This window comes from Barbus barbus (genome assembly GCF_936440315.1).
Source record: "Barbus barbus genome assembly, chromosome: 34".
Taxonomy (NCBI): domain Eukaryota; kingdom Metazoa; phylum Chordata; class Actinopteri; order Cypriniformes; family Cyprinidae; genus Barbus; species Barbus barbus.
Genome location: NC_136762.1, coordinates 7,078,407 through 7,098,555, shown reverse-complemented (window position 1 = coordinate 7,098,555; position 20,149 = coordinate 7,078,407). Strand labels below are relative to the sequence as shown.

The window sequence follows — 20,149 nt, the reverse complement described above, 5'->3', positions numbered from 1 at the left end:
CACCGTAAAAAAATCCTAAACAGTAAATAAAACCAAGATTAAAAGATTTAGACATTAAAATAATTATGAACCGCAAGCACAATAGTTTACGGTGTTAAATAAATCAATGGAAGAATGAAAGATGATGCAACTGAAGGAAAACCTACTGAAACTTTAAGACTATTAATTTAAACTCCAAGTGACAGATTGGTTTATATTACAAGTTCATTTTAAGTTTGACTGGCATTTGAAACATGAATATGGTGGTTTGCTCATCAGGGTTCATTAAGATTACAGACATAGCAAGATGTAAAAAACGGTAGGTTGAAAGATAAAAAATCTTCAAACATAATATTAAAGATAATTTAACAACAGAAGAGCAGTTATCTGCATTTATAATCACTTGTGCTGATTAGATGAGTCAAACATCTTTAAGGTGACCAACTTAGAACCACTGAGCAAAACCAGTATCCATGACAACCCAAATAGTTCTATCCAGACTGAACACTTCAAATGGAACATTTTGTTCAAATGTTTAGAAGCAATGAAGCTTACCATTTATATACATCAACAATATGCAGCAATAAATCAAGGGAACATGCACCTGCAGAACAGATGAATGCTCTTAAGGTAGATGTATATGATGTTTTAATTATCATAGTATGTGGTACATCAAGAGTTTCAGTCTTTCTGGGATATTAAATTGGACTCCAGCGACCCGACGGACACATTTCAGCAAATTAAATCAAGTTTCAACCTACATAAAGCAGATGATGATGCATGTACATATTTTGGCTCCCACTGGAATCTGCTCTTCAAGCCACAGTACAAAACATTAACCGCTGGAGTCTGTCATTTATCCGCTGGTGAGAGCCTGTGTGCTGGGCTTCTGAAGCTGCTCACGGGGGGCAGTGAAGTCCCACGGTCTGCGGTTCTCGGTGAAGCCATAGAGTTTCCTCAGAGCCACGCGCGCTGCCTCCTCTTCGGCAGCTAGGACAGTCTCGCCTGGACCCTGGGCCAGCAGCTTACGGTCACTGACACAAAAAATAGATTTGGCATTTTAAAAATAAATCAAAAACCTATACGGAGAAGAGTATTGATTATCTGCCATAGCAGTGTGTCTGAAAACGTTTCCTGGAGTAAAGACCAGCATAAATCTGACTCCACTCTGAAATGACACTTCAGATTAATCAACTAGAGCTTTATTTACAGACTGTGGAGAATATAGATCAGGGTTTAGATATATATCAGTGTGACATTACACAATGATTTGTAAATGTTAATTTTCTGTTACTAACTTATCAGTGAAATTAACAATGACCTCATGCAGCTTATTAACCCTTGTGTCATACCTGTAAAGCCCGACAAAATAGAGAGGGAGGACGGTACTGGCGCCAGCAGACCGGGTGAGGCGGGGCTCGGGTAGAGCAATACCTTTATGGGTCAGTTCTTTAACCAGCAGCCCCATGGGATCAACCACTTTCCACATGTCAAACAGATCTTTCCCTATTAGCTGAGTCACCAGGAAATCCTGTAAAATCACACACCCAACAGATGAATCAATAAGTGCACAAAGATTAGGGTCTGTAACACATAATGTAATGCAATGTAATAAAATAAAACAATTAAAAATATATCATAAAATATAAAACTTCTATAATTACATATAATTAGAAAAGTAATTTTAAATTTCACACACACACATTATAAAATAAAATATAATATTTAAATGGTATACCAATATAGACAGATATACAAGTATAGATCTATGATAAATATGTATACATATTTAAAAAATTAAAAATAAAATATAAATGTTATTCTAAAATTAAACAAATATAAAATTAAATGTTATATTAAAATTATAATGATATATCACAATGTTACTGTTTTACTGTATTTCTGACCAGATAAATGCTATATTGGTAAAAATCGTATAATATAATATCATAATCAAAAACATAAACATTCTATAATTAGATATTTAATTTTTTTTATTAATGTTAAATTATTTCACACATACATACACACACACACACACAATATACATTCAAACATTAAAAATAAAATAAAATAAAATATAATATATATATATATATATACACATACATAAAATATTCAAATATATATATATATAGAGAATGTGTAACGGATGCCTTGCAGATACAAAAATAAATGTTTTATGTTTTGATTAAAAGATAGTTAACATTAAACGTCAGCGAAACCCTAAGAATTCACAACATTTTTTTAAATAGTGCTCTCATTATAACATATGACAGTATTAATGTTCTGCGTTTGAGCTGCGCGCGCTGAAGATGACCAGTAGAGTGAAGCATTTGATAGCAGGTTTTTAATCAGTGGGATTTAACTAATTTATCTCATATAGAATACAGTTCATTATTTATACAACATACATAGTCAATAGTGTGGTATGGAAACAGCTCCAATCAGGACTGCAAAGCTCTACAGAGAGTTGTGCGCTTAGCTGAGCGCATCTCAGGGTCTGCTCTCCCCTCTCTGCAGGACATCTACCTCAAACGCTGCAAAAATAGAGCTGTCAAAATAATCAAGGACTCAAATCACCCTGGTAACCGTCTATTCACTTTGCTTCCATCTGGTAAGCGCTTCCGTAGCCTGATGGCAAAAACTGAGAGACTTAGGAGGAGCTTCTTCCCCCAGGCCATCAGGCTCCTAAACTCTAACTCTGTGTCATAACATCACGTGACTCCATGTAATATCACCATATCAATAAGCTATTCATAATTTTTCTCTACCTCATATTGCTGCTATTATATACCCTGTACAACTTTTTTGCACATTATTTTTGCACATTCCTCTTAGTACTATTTAAGTCAACAACATACTGACCTGCACATTTATATTTATATTTTTTATCTATCTTTTTATTTTATTCTTTTATTTTATTTTATTTTTTTCTACTTTTCTTCTCTTAATATTTGTATACTTTATAATTGCATTGTCCTTGGAGCGGACCTGACCTACATTTCACTGCTGGTTATACTCTGTATAATTGTGTATGTGACAAATAAAACTCTTGAATCTTGAATATTACAACTTATAGGTTATCTGCACAAAATGCCCCGAATGCAGAAGTCAACGTGTCTGCACGGCTCTGAATGAACTCCTTTTGTGGACGCGTTCTTCATGCAACAACGTGCAGAAACACAGCAACTAAACTCTAAAAATTCACTGCGTTTTATTATAATAGTGTTCTATGGAGTCAATTTAATGCCGCATATATTTGCAAGAGACTTGAAGCATTGCAAAAGAAAATAAAGTTTTGCAAACGAAAATGAAAGTATTGAGAAAAAATAAATGTGCTTTTTGTAAATAAAAATAAAGAATTGCAAAAAAAGTGAAGTAATGCGAGAAAAAAGATGTTTTGCAAACAAAAATAAAGAATTGCAAAATATGAATGAGAGTGTAAAATAATTTTGAAAATACATATTTTGCATGGCCATATCTACTAATGTATTTGCAATGCTGCTTTTATTTTGCGTTTCAGTCAAGTTTGAGCTTGCGATACCGTTTTCCCCTTTGCGCTTCACATTTCTGCGCACCTCACTTTGTGGCATGGTTTTGACATGGGGGCGGAGTCAAGGGACAGGGGCGTTCATTTATTTTTTCTCAATACTTTCATTTTCATTTGCAAAACTTTATTTTCTTTTGCAATGCTTCAATTACCTTGCAAATATGTGGCATTAAATTGACTCCATAGTGTTCTGATTATTATGTTATGTATATGACAGTCCCAGTCATAGTTATTGTTTGTACTGCTTGAAGAGATAAATCACCGTTACTACAATGAAGCACTTTACTGCAGCACAACTCAAATGGATCTTATATAAGATAAAAAAATATATATACAAGATATATATAAACCGGCTGAAATATTTTGAAATCACTTATACCCTACCTGATCGAAAAAAATCCAGTCTTTCACTCTGTCTTGTTAAAGATTTAAATCCTTGTCGCCAAGATGTTGGATTAAGTGAAACTTAAATCTATAGGGGTGGTTGGATTTATGAATGCACGTTAAAAATATTTATTAAAAGCTTCTTTCTTGTCAGATTCTTATTTACAACATTATCTTAATAGGCTGTATATTAACTGTTTGGGAGAAAACCGGTAGTTCTATGTGAAATATACATTTCTATATTTTATATTATCTAATATATATATATATATATATATATATATATAAGATCATAGAAATTTATAGAAATGTGTATAGAAATTTTTAAAATAATAAAATATGAACACACACACATACATACATATAATATATATTATTTAATAATATATATATATATATATATATATATATATATATATAAGATCATAGAAATTTATAGAAATGTGTATAGAAATTTTTAAAATAATAAAATATGAACACACACACATACATACATATAATATAATATATATATATATATATTATTATATGTGTTATTTTAAATTGTAATGATATTTCACAATGTTACTGTTTCACTGTATTTCTGGCCAAATAAATTCTGTCTTGGTAAAAATCTTAATTATTTTTCAAAACTTTTGACCAGTAGAGCATATAACATGTATATATATATATATATATATTTCATAAAAAAAAACATGAAAAATTAACTTTAAGAGGACTCTTGTCTTACTCTAATAAAAAGCCCGGCTCGCACAGGCCCGCAGCTCTGCTCCAGAGCACCAATCACAGCGAAGAACGTTCCTTGCAGGGTTTCATCTGGAACAGGAAACTCTGCACTCATTGTCAAATCCTCCACTGCAAGGTTCCGTGCGACGTGACACATGACCTCTGACCCTGTCAGGTGGCCTACGACAGCTGCCACACCCTCCTCAGGCAGGCTGGGAAAGCTGCCCCTGCACCAGTCACTGAGGAAACCCTGTACAAAACAACAGAAGGAGAGGAATATGAATATTGTACCAATTTTTGAGCATAAGACTCATCAGTGTTCTCACCTTTGTGAACTGTTGACCGTGCAAACACAGCTCGCCGTTGTCTTTCAGATTGAGGGTGGTCGTCTCCAAATCAAGGCCCAGCGCTCGCCTCCTCTCCTCCTCAGATCGAAGGTAACACGCGCTCACAAACGCTGTCTTCAGAAGCTCCAGAGAGAAACTCTCCTGCAGTCGGGCACTGAAAGCCTCCACTTCAGCATGATGATCAAAGTTTGGCTGCAGGGAGCTGACAGGAAGAGGTGCACATAAAATAACACACAGCCCCCCTCCATTGTGTGTGTGTTTCTGTGAATTGTGGGGATTGCCATTGACTTCTATAACTTTTATACTGGCCAAACAATATTTTCTATCCTCTAACCCTAAACCTCCCCCTTACAGAAAACCTGTTTGCATTGTTACACTTTCAGATAAACATCATTCACAATTTTTAATCATACTTTCCCCTCGTGGGGACCGCAGGCCAGTCCCCACAATGTCAAAAATGTCAGTTTTTACTACCCTTGTGGGGACATTTATTCCCCACAATGTAGCATAAACAAGTACACATACACAGGTGTGTCATTTGATGTCATTAAAGTTTTGTTTATACATTAATGCAAAAAAATATATATTTTTCTGGGGGGTGAACTCTCTCTTTAAGAAGGATTATCAATGCCAATCATTTCAAAATGGCCTAAGATATACTAAGATAAGCTATTTATTATATATAATCCTCAAACCAATTAATAGTATTAATAATAGTACTGTATGTACTGCCATCACATTTTTCTTTCAAAAACAACATGCTCCTAGTCTAAAACGTAAATATATATATATATATATATATATATATATATATATATATATATATATATAATTCTTCGAGTATCAGTCATGCATTTTCATTACCGCAGTGTATACTTTGTTACATTCAGAGAAAGGTAGGCAGCTCACTATGATTTGAGACACAGCCGGAGAGTATCACAAGTGGCCTTGAGATGTTCTACTGACCGTGGCTTTGGAGGCGGAGGTCCCTCCATCTTTCTCTTCCTCTCCATGATGAGCGTGTAAGCCTTCATCCATCTCTTCTTCTCTCTGATGTGTGTGAGCATCACTCCTCTGCACACATGATGGAAATGCAGAGGTAATCCAGCGCGACTCACGAGAGCCCTGCACGCCGCCATGACAGCCGCGACCTGACACTGCGCGCAGTCCGCGAAAGAGCGACGGAAAGCGGGAGAGAACTGTCCACAGCGCCACCACGTGTCCGGAGCACTGAGTTTGAATTAACATGCCGCCACAAGTGATTAAAATTACCCAAAGTTGTGTAATACATTTATTTTTAATAATCATCAATATCGCAATTACTTATTAGTACAATATAAAAAGTATGAATGACCACGGTACTTAATATACATTTTTTTTTCTTTCGGTAAATGACAAAGCTGAAATAAATATACAATATATAATTATTATATGAAAACGTAAATAAAAATAGACAAAATATATAAATATTCGATGAAAAACTTGAACGTAAACAAAAATACTGCCTTGGCAACTAACTGAAATAAGCTAAAGTTACGATACTACAATTACGACAAATGAACTAAAATTAATCTAGTTAAATCTATATAGGAAATTTTTTTTTAATAAAAAACAAAATCGACTAAAACTTTTAAAATTGGTCAAGCCTAAAAAATAAATATATAAAAGTTGAAAAAAATATATATTAATATTATAACAGTATAAAAATAAATACTAAAATGACACTAAGTACATATTTTCCTGATTTAAAAAAAAAATTGTCATGCTTAAGACCAAAAATGATACTTCATCTTCAGAAATTAAACAAGCAAGCAAATCCAGAAGATTAAAAGCAGACAAGATAGAGTGCAGTTCACTACTGTTGTAATTTATTCAAATAAAAGCGTTTGTAATACAATGTTCATGGCTCTGTGAGAGGAAAACTGAATGTGTATCATTTCAGTAATATCCTGCAGAAAAAGAGCAGAAATAACAACATCAGCATATTACAATAATGTACATAAATAATGACCAGGACTAAACTCACACTTAACAAGTATGGATGCAAGTAACACCTAAAATCACAACAGTCTGTAAATATTCTTATTATTTAATATTATATGCTTTTCTTTTGACTATGCCATATCAGTGCATTCCATTCCATTGGTCTTTGTAAAAGTTGACATAATATTGTACTAATTTATGTAGCAAACATATGGAAAAATAAATGATTACAGCCAAAGCTCAAAGACAGGTGAAGTAATATATACATCTGGTTCATGCTTGACTTACGCAAAAAAAAAAATCAAAATGTAATTAAACGTACAAAACCAAGAAAAAGAACAATTGTACAGTTGTACAAAAAAAAAAAAAAAGTATAAATACATATTTAGAATAACAAAATCATACCAGACAGACAAACCCAAACACCAACACAAAAGCTATCTCTGACTTTACTGCTCTTACTGTGAAGAAAATTAAACATTTTAGCCATTAAAAAATACGGCTAAAGTTTGACACATAGAACAGAGGGGCGGAGTTTTGATTTAGCCCCTCCCACATTGCAGAGTCCATGTAGCTTCAGCGACGGAACCAAGCCCAGCTGTTGATAAGCCAGAAAGCTACAGTGATGGAATACATGATCATTTCTCGCTTGACTCTCTCTTTGTTCTCCTCCTCCAAGAGCTGCAAACGCCGGTTCAGCTTGACAATCTTTAATGACAAGAAATCAATAAATAAATTAATAAACACCTCCATCTCTCAGGTCAAGTATTGCGCAATTACTACTGTTTAAAATTTTTGGGTCAGTAAGATTTTTCTGAAAGAAATTAATACTTTTATTCAGAAAGGATGCATTAAATTGATCAAAAGTGTGAGTAAAGACATTTGAATGGTAGTGTACATAAAATGTGTCTTTCATTTTTTTAATTCTACTTTTACATGTATTTTTTTAATACCTGTCTGCGTAGAGAAGTGGCATCCACAACAGCCATGTCGTCTGCTCCTCCCTCCAGAGTCGAGTCCAGTGTGGCCAGGGCATGCCTGCCAAAAACATTATTTCATTTATAAGATACTGAGATTGTATTGAGAGGATAGAGAGAAAAACAAATCGAGAGAGAAAAAACAGATGAGAGGGAAGAGATGAGAGGAAGTTACCTGTTGTCATGCTGAGGGTTAGAGAGGGTTGAACCCCCTCTAAGAGATGGCTTGCTGAGAAGCGGATAAGGAGAAAGTGAGAGAGGGAAAGGACAAAAGAAGACATAGACAGACAGACAAACAGATAACTTTAATAACATGCACTTCAACTGGCATATAATATGTATATACTGCAGAAGGTCTTTGTCTCACAGACCATGTCAACATTTTCTAATCAAATAAACCTTGCAAAAGAAATTATGATTTTATGGTAAAACCAGCCAAATGCAAAGATGTAAACACAAAATACTGATTTTAGTCTCATTTTCAGACAGTGGTTTTACACAAACCTACAGTTGAGTTTAGTGTCTGTCAGTGGAATTGAAGTTAACGCCATTCTGAAAGCTACTAATGAGAAGCCAAGCAGGTCACAGGGCACAGGAAATGAGCTCATGAATACCAACTGTGCAGGTATTCACAGAAACCAAAATTAAAGGAATGCTCTGTATTCAATTTAAGGCTGTTTCAATTCACAGCATTTGTGGCATAATATTGTTTACCAAAGAAAAAATTATTGTAAACATTTGTTTTAAACAATGATAATAAGAAATGTTTCTTTAGCAGCAAATCAGCATATTAAAATGATTTCTGAAGGATCACATGGTACTGAAGACTGGAGTAATGGCTGCAAGAAATTCAGCTTAAATTACATTTGCAAAATTAATTACATCACAGCAATACATTACATTTTAAAATATGTTACAACAACAGTTACTTCAAATTGTAATAATATTTCACAATTTTACTGTTTACTGTATTTTTGATCAAATAAATGTGTGTCTGCACATATTTTAAGGAATAATACAGTAGAAAAATATAATAAGTTCTCTTGTAACCAAAAATACAGCTGTGATTTTTTCTTAATTGAAATAAAATGCTAAAAAAATTATTTTTAGTGGCAATTATGCCACAAATGCTGTCAATATAGATTAAACTTGTAAAGAGCACAAACATTTCCTTATAAACTATACAGCAATGCCATAAACTGCTTGTGAAATTTGAACTGAAATCTAAAAGCTCAGGGGAAAAAGAAAGGATTCAAACAAAAGAGAAAGAAATACAATCTTGTGCGCATTTCTACTCATGCTAAACATAAAACCCCAAACCGAGAGGCTGAGAAAGAAATGGAGTTTAAGAAAGCAGCGTGTCCAAATCCAACAGCAAACAACACAGAGATAAAGCTGTCATTTATAAAACTACCTCTTAACATTTTAATATGTAAGGTTTTGTGCTTTGCATTTGAAAGGAGAATTGTTTGTCTGTCAGTGCAAATATCCTCAGTGCATTTTCTCTCCAAATCAGTTTGTTATCAGAATGACAAGTGAACGTCTATAGTCGTAGAGGACTTCTAATCTGATTAGTGAATCGGTGAAGCAACAGCTAATTTAGTCAAAAGTCAGTCTTTCAGGGCAGATTCAGGGGTCTGATGTCAAAGGTCACCTGCGCTGGTTCTCGTCCAGGACCTCCAGGACCTGCTGGTAGGCCCGACGTGTGGTGGACTGGATGAAGGAAAGGACGCCGCGGGCGCTGAAGAGGTTATAGCCATCCTCGGCACCACCGAGAGGAGCCATAGTGCGCAATGCAGCAGAGGGGGAGGGAGTCATACTGACCGAACCACAGAGAGAAAAAGAGAGAGAGAGAGAGAGAGAGGGGTAACGAAAGAACAAGAGAGGAAAAGTAGAGGATACAAGTGAGAGAGAAAGTCAAACAAATTTTAGGTTTCAGAAAGAAGGAAATAAAAGGAGAAAGAATGAAATAGAAGTAGGAGGAAAAAAATAAAGACTGCAACAGATGGGCAACAGCCTCATCATATATACAAAGGTTCACAAGCCCAATACAAACCCTTCAACAAGCCCAAACAAGCAAACTCTCATCGTTTAACAACACAAACACACAAAGCAGTCTCTGAGTATTACAACCTCAAAAGCAGATCTGAAACGGCTGAACTCATATCAGACTAACGATGAGGCTGTTTACTGAGCCATAGAATCCATCCACACTAATCCAAATAGACAACTTCATCTCTGAGATCCATAATGTGGTCTGCTTTAAAAATAGTGCACATCAAAACAGCTCAGGTATTTGTTAAGTGAATCTAATGTCCAGGTCACATTTCACCAACCCCAGAAAAAATCATGTTTTATTATTAATGAAGCACAATTGTTCATACTGCATGCTTACTTTTTTGTTTTATAATCTGCATAAAATAAGGGTTATATACTGTAATAATATATATAGTTTTATTTAAAAATAATTTATCATATATACATTTTGTTATAGTATAGTACAATAATATTTTATATTATATCCTTTGAATAGTTTAGCATGATGTTTTTGCATCACAGTAATGGGAGTAAGATGTATTTATTACATTTATTAGAACTGCCATTGTCATGAAAAAAATAAGCTTCATTTTCTTTATGCAAATATTAATTAGTAAAATAAGACTTGGACATGTTCTTGACAGGTTTTGTGTAATTAATTACTGATGTAACAGCGAACAAGTGCATTGACGAGTTTGTGTACAGTTAATTCATAGTTCATTTTGTTTATTGCTATTGTATTAGTTCATATTGTTAAATAATTAAATACACTACAATTCAAAAGTGTCGGTAGGATTTTTATATTCGAGTCTCTTATGTTCACCAAGGAGTATTTGCATGCATTTATTTGATTAAAATACAGTTATGAAATATTTTAAAATAGCAATTTTCTATTTATATATTTTTAAAATGTAATTTATACCTGTGATTCAAAGCTGAAATTCCAGCAGCCATTACTCCAATGCTCAGTGTCACATGATCCTTCAGAAATCATTCTAATATGCCGATTATTATCAATGTTGTAAACAGTTGTGCTGCCTAATATTTTCATAGAAACTGTGATACTTTTGTTTGAGGATTCTTTGATAAATAGAACAGAATTTCTTCAAAATAGAAATCTTTTGTATCATCATACATTTTTTTACAGTCACTTTTGATAAATTTGATGCATCCTTTCTTAATAAAATGATTAATCTCTTATGTACTGACCCTAAACGTTTAAGAACGGCAGTGTGCATATGTTATATTATGTTATATTAGCAGATTCTGTTAAAATGTTTTTTGTTTTTTTTAACTAAATCTAAATTAAAAGTAAAAACAGTTTGGCTGATGGACATGATGCATTTAGATTAGTAGCAGAAGCTGCACTATTCTTCATTTTATTGGGGTCTATAAAAAGAGATGCTGGTCAATGGTGGGTTTACGTACTTTTACTGACAGCCCAGCCAATCAGAAAACACCATGTCAAAACAAGCAAACAACTGGTTAAAGGAGAATGACTGATCTGTTTTTGTAAGTACAAACCCTCCATGTGAACAGCTTCTCAATGCCAGGAGTGGCCATTCATTAGAACAGAATAGAGAACAATAGAGTAGAATAGAGCTGTCAAGCAGTCACAGCATGAGAGAAATTGACTGACAAAGCAACTCTAAACTACACTGACCAATATCACAAGTTGTGATAAAATTGGTCTCGACCATGACTGACAATGTGATTGCTCCACTCCTGCACATGCAATAACATGCACTGAGGTTAAAAAAAGCACAAAAGCCAAACCGAAAGGGCTTGAAACTAAACAATATACATGCATGGTTCTAACTCACCCCCTTTGAGACAGCATCATGAAGGGAGAAAGAAAGACACCAGGAAGGAGGGTAAAACATATAGGGCCAGTGAGAGGGCCAGAGTTGAAACAAAAGTACGTATGTATGTGTGTATTCGTGGCTTTGCACTCACATGGAGTCGTTTCTGGCGAGCTGGCTATTGTGATGCACACCTGTGTTCTCGCTGACCGAGCGCTCTCTACGTGTCCTGGATTGCGTGCGCACCTGTGTGAAGCAGAAAAAAAACTAAAGTGGACAGGTGTTCCTCATTTGACTAAACCCAAGCTGACACACTGTTGTTCTTTTTTTTAGTGACCGGTCACATTTACACAGCTTCCGTTTCGCTAAATCCCACTTACTTCTTCATTGGGGTGACTGACGGAGCTCGGCTGCTCCATTTCAAGGTCGAAGTCGATGGGCCTTTCGTTGAGCGTCAGGACCCGAGGTGGTGTCTTGAGGGACAGCGTTGACTCCAGTGTGGTGGATTGGATGAGGTCTAGATCTCTGGGAAACTGCATGTCATCACCGTCTCCTAAAAAGGAAGATTGAGCAAATAATCAGAAATTCAACCCTGTGACAATTGGTCAGCAAATGAAATTGACCAAAAATCTATGACTTTAGTTTTTATGTAAAACACAAAAGAAGATAATCTGGGGAAGTTTTTTTTATTATTTATTTATAATTAAAAGTCACTGGGCTCAAGACAAAAACCACAAGGAATATTAAAAAATATATTTTTTTTGTGCATCACAGAAAAAAAATCATACAGTTTCGGAATGGCATGAGGGAGAGTAAATAAGACAGAATTACAATTTTGGGGTGTTTTTGGGGGGGGATTTTTGATTTCGTGAATTTTTACTTTTTTTTTTTTTTAAATGAAAAAAAGAATATAAAAAACACACTGGGAACCATTGATAGCAATTTGTACATTTTTTTTAATTTTTTTAAATGTAATAGTGCTGCAGGGATGACATTTTTGTAGGCCATATCCAGTTCTAGCTCTGTTTTTGTGTTTATCACACATATTTTTGGTTTCTTCAATGGGTTTATGATTAAAATGCCTAAAAAAAGGTCTGTGCTTAACAAGATTTTCACTATTTATTCTACAACATAAAATACATCAAACTTACTAGTCTGCTTTGCAGCATCATTGTGTTTAAAATCATACTCCTGCAAACTATTCTAACTCAAACTTTCTTAGTTGTGCCACTGTGGTGTAGTTCGTTTATAGCCATTTATATATTTTTTTATTTCTGGTGTTTGTATTTAGATTTCCAAAGTCATATATGTTGTGCTCATTTGTGAAGATTATCATGATGAACAAAATATGTGAGTATCATGAACTTTTGTTGGTCACAGGGCCTATTTTCTGCAATAATCCAAAAGCCAATGGAAAAATGCCATTTGTTTTTTTTGTTGAGAGAACCAGGGCTGCGTTTCCCAAAAGCATCGTAAGCCTAAATTGATCATAGGACTAATGGTCACCTACAAAAATACGTAATCACTGCACTATATCCCACTGTAATGTGCAAACAAAGATCTTCCCATCTCGTACCTGCCACCACGATTCTCTCGGGAACGTGCATCATTGCCGTGTGGAGCGTCTCATGCTTTGGAAGTCCCTGCTCTTCAGGCTCATACGGAGCCACTTTGAGCTGCTCAGGAATACGCATTCTCTGACTGATGCCCTCTGTGTACTCCAGCTCATAGTGGATCCGGTTCATCTCCGCCATCTCGGCTGCAGGAGAGGGGAATGCTGCTCCATTCATCTACAGGGAAAGAGGAGGAGGGCTGTGATGTGAGGACCTAAACATGTCAATCAATCAATCAATCAATCAAAAAAAAAAAAATGTAAAGGAATGTGCACAGAATTCCTATTGGAATTTTATCATACATTGAAACCAATCAAATGGGAACAAATAGGAATCCTCTAAGAATCCAATTGAATTTTAATGGATGCACACAATGTTTTGATATTTTCTTCTTTTAATTCCTTCTTGTACTGTAATGAAAAAAGTTTCATGTCAGGACAGCTAAAAGAAACCAGGGCTGCGTTTCACAAAAGCGTGGTAACCCTAAATAGATCGTAGAACCATTGCCACCAATGATCTCTACAATCAACATATTTTACGATGCCCAGATTAGAAACCAGATTACAATTCTGAAAAAGGTCCTTTAGATCCATCTTGCATAGTTGTTTTTTTGTTTTAGTATTATCTTTATACTATTATAGCATTTTAGTATTTTACACTTGCATTTATTTTTATGTTTTCATCTTAAAGTTAATCATTTTGTTATGTGCTTTTGTATTTTTCATTATTTTTTTTATCTATTTTTATATCACTTTTAGTACTTTATTTAATTTATAATTATAACACAATTTATAATTTTTTTCCGCTTATTGCCAAGGCAGCATTTCTCATTTTAAATGTATAGTTTAGTTTTAAAAATGTTCAACTAATATTTATATTTTATTCAAGTTTTATTTCAATTACCAAAAACAATTAATAATAGTTTTAGTTTCAGTTAACAATAACAACACTAGTACTACACGATCTAGTTGTGTTATGCTTAATCCAAAAATGATCCCTTAAATTTCCTTCCAAATTATAAAACGAAATACCTCCAAACAAAATCAAAACCTCTCATACAACAAAAACCAGAATCACAGGTTGTCCTACCTGGCCTGTGACATTTGCCCATAACTCAATAAGACTGTAAGCTTGGCTGTGTGGTAACTAAATAATACCATGTATGTAATATAGCCTAGATAAATAACCAATGCACCCACTATCAAGCCCAGATCGTCTTGTGGTTGGATCGTGAGATCAACTATTTCAGGAAGCAAAATGCCACTGAATACACTGGCAGCTCCAAAGTTGAATCTCTTAGTAAGCATGCCGACTGCATGCTATTGTGGATTGTGTTTCAGAAAGTCAGTTTACAAAAACAACATCAATATGGGCGGTTTTGGTTTCATTTATGCTGGATACAAGGCAGCATTGACAGCAGCAGTACTACCGTAGAAGCACTTGTAATATTTAGTTTTTGAAGGTTTAGGTGGATCAAAACAAAACAAAGAGAAAATACATAACAAGGTACTTTAATGTGTTATATTTGGGCCGTAAAACTGTGGAAATAGATGATGAGTACATCAATGACAGCTGATAAAGGGCCGAAAACCACATCACAAACCTTTCAGACACATACCTTCACCGAGAGCAGATCCGCCGAACGATTAGACACCTTAAAGTGAAATGCTGTCGTAAAACGCGATTATTTTGTGATTTTAATTTTTTTTTAGAAACAGACAGTCATACAGCACACACCAGATCAACCCAGATCTATCATCTGCGTGAAGCTGGCGGACGCTGTTTGAACCAAAAGAGCGCTTTTCAAAATAAAAGTCTCTCCACTTTCTCTTCTGGTGTAAGTTTGTTAATTACCAGTCTGTAAATAATTTTCAGTTTAAGTTAATTTTGGGTTGCATTCCCTCAGTCACAAAACAGGAAATACACAAATTACATTATTTAATAATTATTTCTATTAAAGTTGTTTGACTTTAAAAATCACGATCCACCAGCTGATTAGACGCGTTAAGTTGCGGTAAATTGTATATTTTCTTTTACTTCACATGCAATAATGTCTTAGGCGCAACACAAAACATTTAGGCTACATTTAGCAGAATAAAACCTAATTGGTTTGTATTGTGGTATTACAAAAGCAAAAGAATATTCACAAATGTGAAACACAGAATTTGAGAAACAACCGTGTGTGTGCGCGCGCGTGTGTGTGTGTGTGTGTGTGCTTGGAAGAGCGCTGAGCGATCGTCCAGTGTGTCTCAGTGAGCTCCCAGTTGAGGATACTAGCTCCAGGACTCTAGGATGCTCGATGCAAGGAGAAAATCTTTAGTGCTTTCATAAAGTTATATTAACTACAGCACCTTACTCGTGTATAATGAAGTGATCGGCCACTGTAAGTGGACGGTGGGCCCCTGAAACCTGCTGACCACAAGCCCCGGAGAGTGTTTTCTGTGGATGCTGTGAACGATGCGCTGCTCCGTGGCGCTTCTGCTCTGCTGTGTGATCGTGTCTCTGAACGGCGCAGCATCAGACCTGCAGCCAGACATGTGAGTCATATTATATCTACTTTTAGTCATGTTTTGTGGTCGCAAAACTCAGATAAATTCTTATCTGAAACTTAATTCCAACATGTGTCCAACAAAACAAACTGTGTTTTATCTCAAAATATTCAAAGAAAATACTTTAGAATAACTTTAATATAATTGATACGTATTTTAGGGTAATGATAATTAATGTACATTTAAATAATAAGTTGAGGTTTTAATTAGCCTATGAATTTTCATTTTCACACATGCATTATATATTTTTAGCGATTAAAATATATCATGCATGTTATTCGTTATCAAAGTAGTTACTACTGGTTAAATAGTAAATGTGTCACCAGTGTTTAAGAAAATGTAACATCAACTGAAAGCATTTCGCTCATGCAATGTTTATCTGTGATCCGTTTTATTAATAATAACAAACAATATTAATTAATTAATTTGGTTTCATACCGTACAATAATTTGGAAGGTTCACCTATAGGCCTAATTAATCGAATTAAATAATGCGTTATTTCTGTAGGGATTTAATTGCTCTCTAGGTCCATTTGAAATGTGAATTTATATTCAAACATAAATGATCATTAAAAATTTAATTTATTCTGTAAACACTTGATCATCATATTTTGAACTTGTATGCATCACCTAAACAACAAATTCTCTCAAATTTTGCCCTGTAAGAATGTGTAAATATGTAAAGCGTGACTGAGTCTCTGACACACTGGCTCCAGGGCTGATCTGTGTGACTGTGCAGTTTATCTGCAAGCCCCCTAATTAACTCAGGATGTGTTGCATTAAGCCCAGATGGTCAGAGGAAGCAACCTGAGAGAGAACAGGACCCTCTGAGGCAGAGCCCAGACTCACCACACTAAAATCAAGAATTTAAGAAGCAGACTATCACAGATGGATTATAACAAATCATTCTACAATATCCTGATTTATTGGTGAAATGCAATCCCAGCAATTTTCCATACTCTGAGCTGTGGATAGGGTGCTCTAACCTTTGGACAACCATAAGAAAGGTTTAAATCAACGATCAGCTTCTGACAGATATGGATGTAAGAAGAAGTGAAGGAAAGTTGAGTGTGTATGTAACTATACTTTAGGACCATAATTATCCCTAAAATGGTCTAATTGTAAGAAATATTCAGGTATATATTCAATTGGACAATTGAGTTATAAATGAAAGCCTATCCTGTTTGAATTCTAAAAAAAAACTGGCTTAATCTACAGCACTGTTAATTTATTATTTATCAGTATTTATATTAATATTTTGAATGTCACTAGTTGGTGCAAATGATCATTTGGATCCTGAACATGTGGTTCAGCGTGTTCTTGGAGCATCCGACTTTACAAGCTGTGAGAACATTGTGTCAACATCCTAAAACGAGCTGTTTCCGCAGCCACAAGATCTAAGAGCAGATTATTGATTTATTTTCTCAATGGCTCATAGTGCCATAGCATGATCAGAGCCCAACTCATTCAAGTTTTTCTGCATATCCTTGTAGTGGCATAATAAACAAATGCAGAACATAAAGACCCAGCACAGATATAAATGCTGTTTTTGCTCTAGCAAGCCAACTTTCCCTTTGTCCTCACTGTTTAGGGTTTGCAATTATTACATTTAGTCCCCAAGCCCTTATGTGGTTACATCCTTGCACAAATGAACTTATCCCAGATTTAGTGAGGAACACATGCATATTTGTATCCGTAAACCTGCATACTCTCAGCTGACAACTATATGTTGACCCACATACGTGTTCTTCTGTGAGCATTTATGTTGAAATTAACAATGCTTTTTCTTAGCATGTGAACAAGATGGGTAATTATGACATCATCACTAAAGAAGGAGTTTTGATGTTCGAAGTCCAAGGCTGTGTCCCAAATAAGGCTTTTTTTCATGTTGTTGCATGCTGAGTGGCATGCATGTGCAATTCATTTATCCTTTATTTGCCCTCATTGGTCTGGATTTCACAGGGAACTGCTATTCAACAGTCCATGCAACATTACATAACCAAACTGAGGAAGACCGAAATTGGATCAGGTGATCCATTTGAGACAAAAGACTATGATGGGTCTTAAAGAAAATTCAACCAACAATGAAAATTAGCTGAAAATATCCTCAGCTATCCAAGATGTAAATGAGTTTGGTTCTTCATTAGAATATTATGTGAACTGGACCACAAAACCAGTCTTAAGTGTCAATTTTCCGAAATTGAGATTATTCATCATCTGAGAGATGAATAAATAAGCTTTCCATTGATGTATGGTTTGTTAGAATCGGACAATATTTGGCTGAGATACAACTATTTAAAAATCTGGAATCTGAGGGTGCCAAAAAATCTAAATATTGAGAAAATCGCCTTTAAAGTTGTCCAAATTAAGTTCTTAGCAATGCATATTACTAATCAAAAATGAAGTTTTGATATATTTACGGTAAGAAATGTACAAAATATCTTCATGGAACATGATCTCTACTTAACATCCTAATGATTTTTGGCATAAAAGAAAAATGGAAAATTTTGACCCATACAATGTATTTTTGGCTGTTGCTACAAATATACTCCAGCGACTGGTTTTGTGGTCCAGGGTCACATATTTGGAAAAATTTAGCATTCATCAATGGATCGTCTGCAGTGAATGGGTGCCAAATCTGTTCCAATAAAGAAACAAACTGATCTACATCTGTGATGGTCTAAGAGTGAGTAAACTGTCAGAAAATGTTCATGTTTGGGTGAACAATTCCTTTAAGTTGTATGGTCATAGTATAATTTTCACTCTTTCTCAGGCCGAATGTGTGTGAGGAGCAGGAGATGTCTATGCTGGGGCTGAGGCAACCATGCGTTCAGGCGTTTACGCGTATGGTGAAGGTGTGGAGGCAGGGCTGCTCTTCTCAGCGCTGGTGCATGGGCTACGAGAGGAGGTGAGACACTCAAACAACTGTTTACTATGTTTCCCTGTTTAAACTATTGGCCCTTAAACCATTGCCTCTTATGATTATTTTCCCCTAAGCAATTATCTCTTAGGTCAGAATCAGTGGGTTTTAGGAGATTTGCTCTTTTTCAATTTAGTGGAGTCAAATTTGCCGACGACCACAGCAGATGCTTTCCAATGACTTAAGTACACAGATTTCTAGGAACGCTTTTCTGAAAATCCGGGGTTAAGTGACTAGCAGACATTGGTTATTTGAAAGGAGTTATAATAACCATCCACTCTGAAAGCAGAATACTTTTCACACTATCTACCAGCACATAAACGTATAACTTTCATCTGGTATACTAAATACTGATGCTGATCAATAGCTATGAAAATGTGTCAAAACATAGTAACTATAACAACAATGAAACTGAAGAAAAATAGCTTAAAAGTTGCATTTTTAAAATCTGAGCACAGGTAACACCTGTCACAGAAAAGAGACAATTCTGAAAGAGATGGTTCATAGCTGAATGAGTGAATGAGTAACAGTGTAATAATAATAATTAAACCAACATATTAAATAAATGTGATTACAATGATACATAATAAAAATTATTTGATTAATAAATAAATACTAAATAAGTACAAAAGAGTAGCCTACTATAGGGAGTAGAAAAAACATAAGGTAACATAATAGAAACTAAATATTTTCCAAACAATAGCTATTTTTATTAACAATACCTTTTCGGGGCCAGTGAACATTTCAAAGATCATCAAATTTGCGCATTATGGACGCGGTTTTATAACGCCTTACCAGGTTAAAAGTAGTTTAAAAGTAGTAAGCATCACAAGCGTTTTACAGTATCAACTGTATCATTATCATTTATTCCTATTATTACGTTATTTCCGGAGCATAAAATAAACAATAGCCTAAATATCTTCTGCTTTCAAATATTTTGGTCCATTTTGTGTTCATGTAATAATTTCAGTGATATGTATGTTTCATTTGTCATCGTCTTTTTAGGTCAATAGGCCTATATCAGTATCTACATACAATGAACCTGTTCATTATAGCTCTGTCTCTCTCTTTCTCCCTCTGTCTGTCTCAGGACAGGGTATTATACAGTGTATAAGCAGGCATACAGTATGGAGATGCAAACTGTCTACAGGTGCTGTCCAGGGTGGATGCAGAGAGGGGAAGAGAGAGGCTGTCTGCATAGTGAGTATCATAACACTGTACTGTACTTGTGTGTTGTGGGTCAAGGGTGTCTGAATAGTGTGTGTTATCCACAGGAGTGT

The 20,149-nt window shown here is 35.0% G+C and overlaps 2 protein-coding genes across 6 annotated transcripts; both read right to left on the bottom strand.

Moving 5' to 3' along the window:
* Positions 1-132: 132 nt before the first annotated feature.
* Positions 133-6,212, bottom strand: LOC306853915 (large ribosomal subunit protein mL44-like). 2 transcript variants are annotated; one of them, XM_079391608.1, is made up of 5 exons: positions 5,956-6,212; positions 4,969-5,191; positions 4,647-4,892; positions 1,332-1,510; positions 133-1,013 (listed from the first exon to the last, which is right to left on the bottom strand). In XM_079391608.1, exons 1-5 carry the CDS (start codon positions 6,126-6,128, stop codon positions 836-838), a joined length of 999 nt encoding a protein of 332 aa, XP_079247734.1. In that variant the 5' UTR covers positions 6,129-6,212; the 3' UTR covers positions 133-835. The 2 variants fall into 2 exon arrangements, with proteins under 2 accessions (XP_079247734.1, XP_079247733.1); XM_079391607.1 differs by having other exon boundaries at positions 188-1,013; positions 5,899-6,173.
* A 620-nt stretch (positions 6,213-6,832) lies between these two features.
* LOC306854560 (mitochondrial fission factor homolog B-like) lies at positions 6,833-15,191 on the bottom strand. 4 transcript variants are annotated; one of them, XM_079392689.1, is made up of 8 exons: positions 15,020-15,191; positions 13,365-13,578; positions 12,169-12,341; positions 11,943-12,034; positions 9,604-9,768; positions 8,125-8,178; positions 7,926-8,010; positions 6,837-7,680 (listed from the first exon to the last, which is right to left on the bottom strand). In XM_079392689.1, the coding sequence occupies exons 2-8, from the start codon at positions 13,576-13,578 to the stop codon at positions 7,549-7,551; spliced, it is 915 nt and encodes a 304-aa protein (XP_079248815.1). In that variant the 5' UTR covers positions 15,020-15,191; the 3' UTR covers positions 6,837-7,548. The 4 variants fall into 4 exon arrangements, with proteins under 4 accessions (XP_079248817.1, XP_079248818.1, XP_079248815.1 ...); XM_079392690.1 differs by having other exon boundaries at positions 13,365-13,615; positions 15,020-15,166; XM_079392691.1 differs by lacking the exon at positions 9,604-9,768 and having other exon boundaries at positions 6,833-7,680.
* Positions 15,192-20,149: the final 4,958 nt, after the last annotated feature.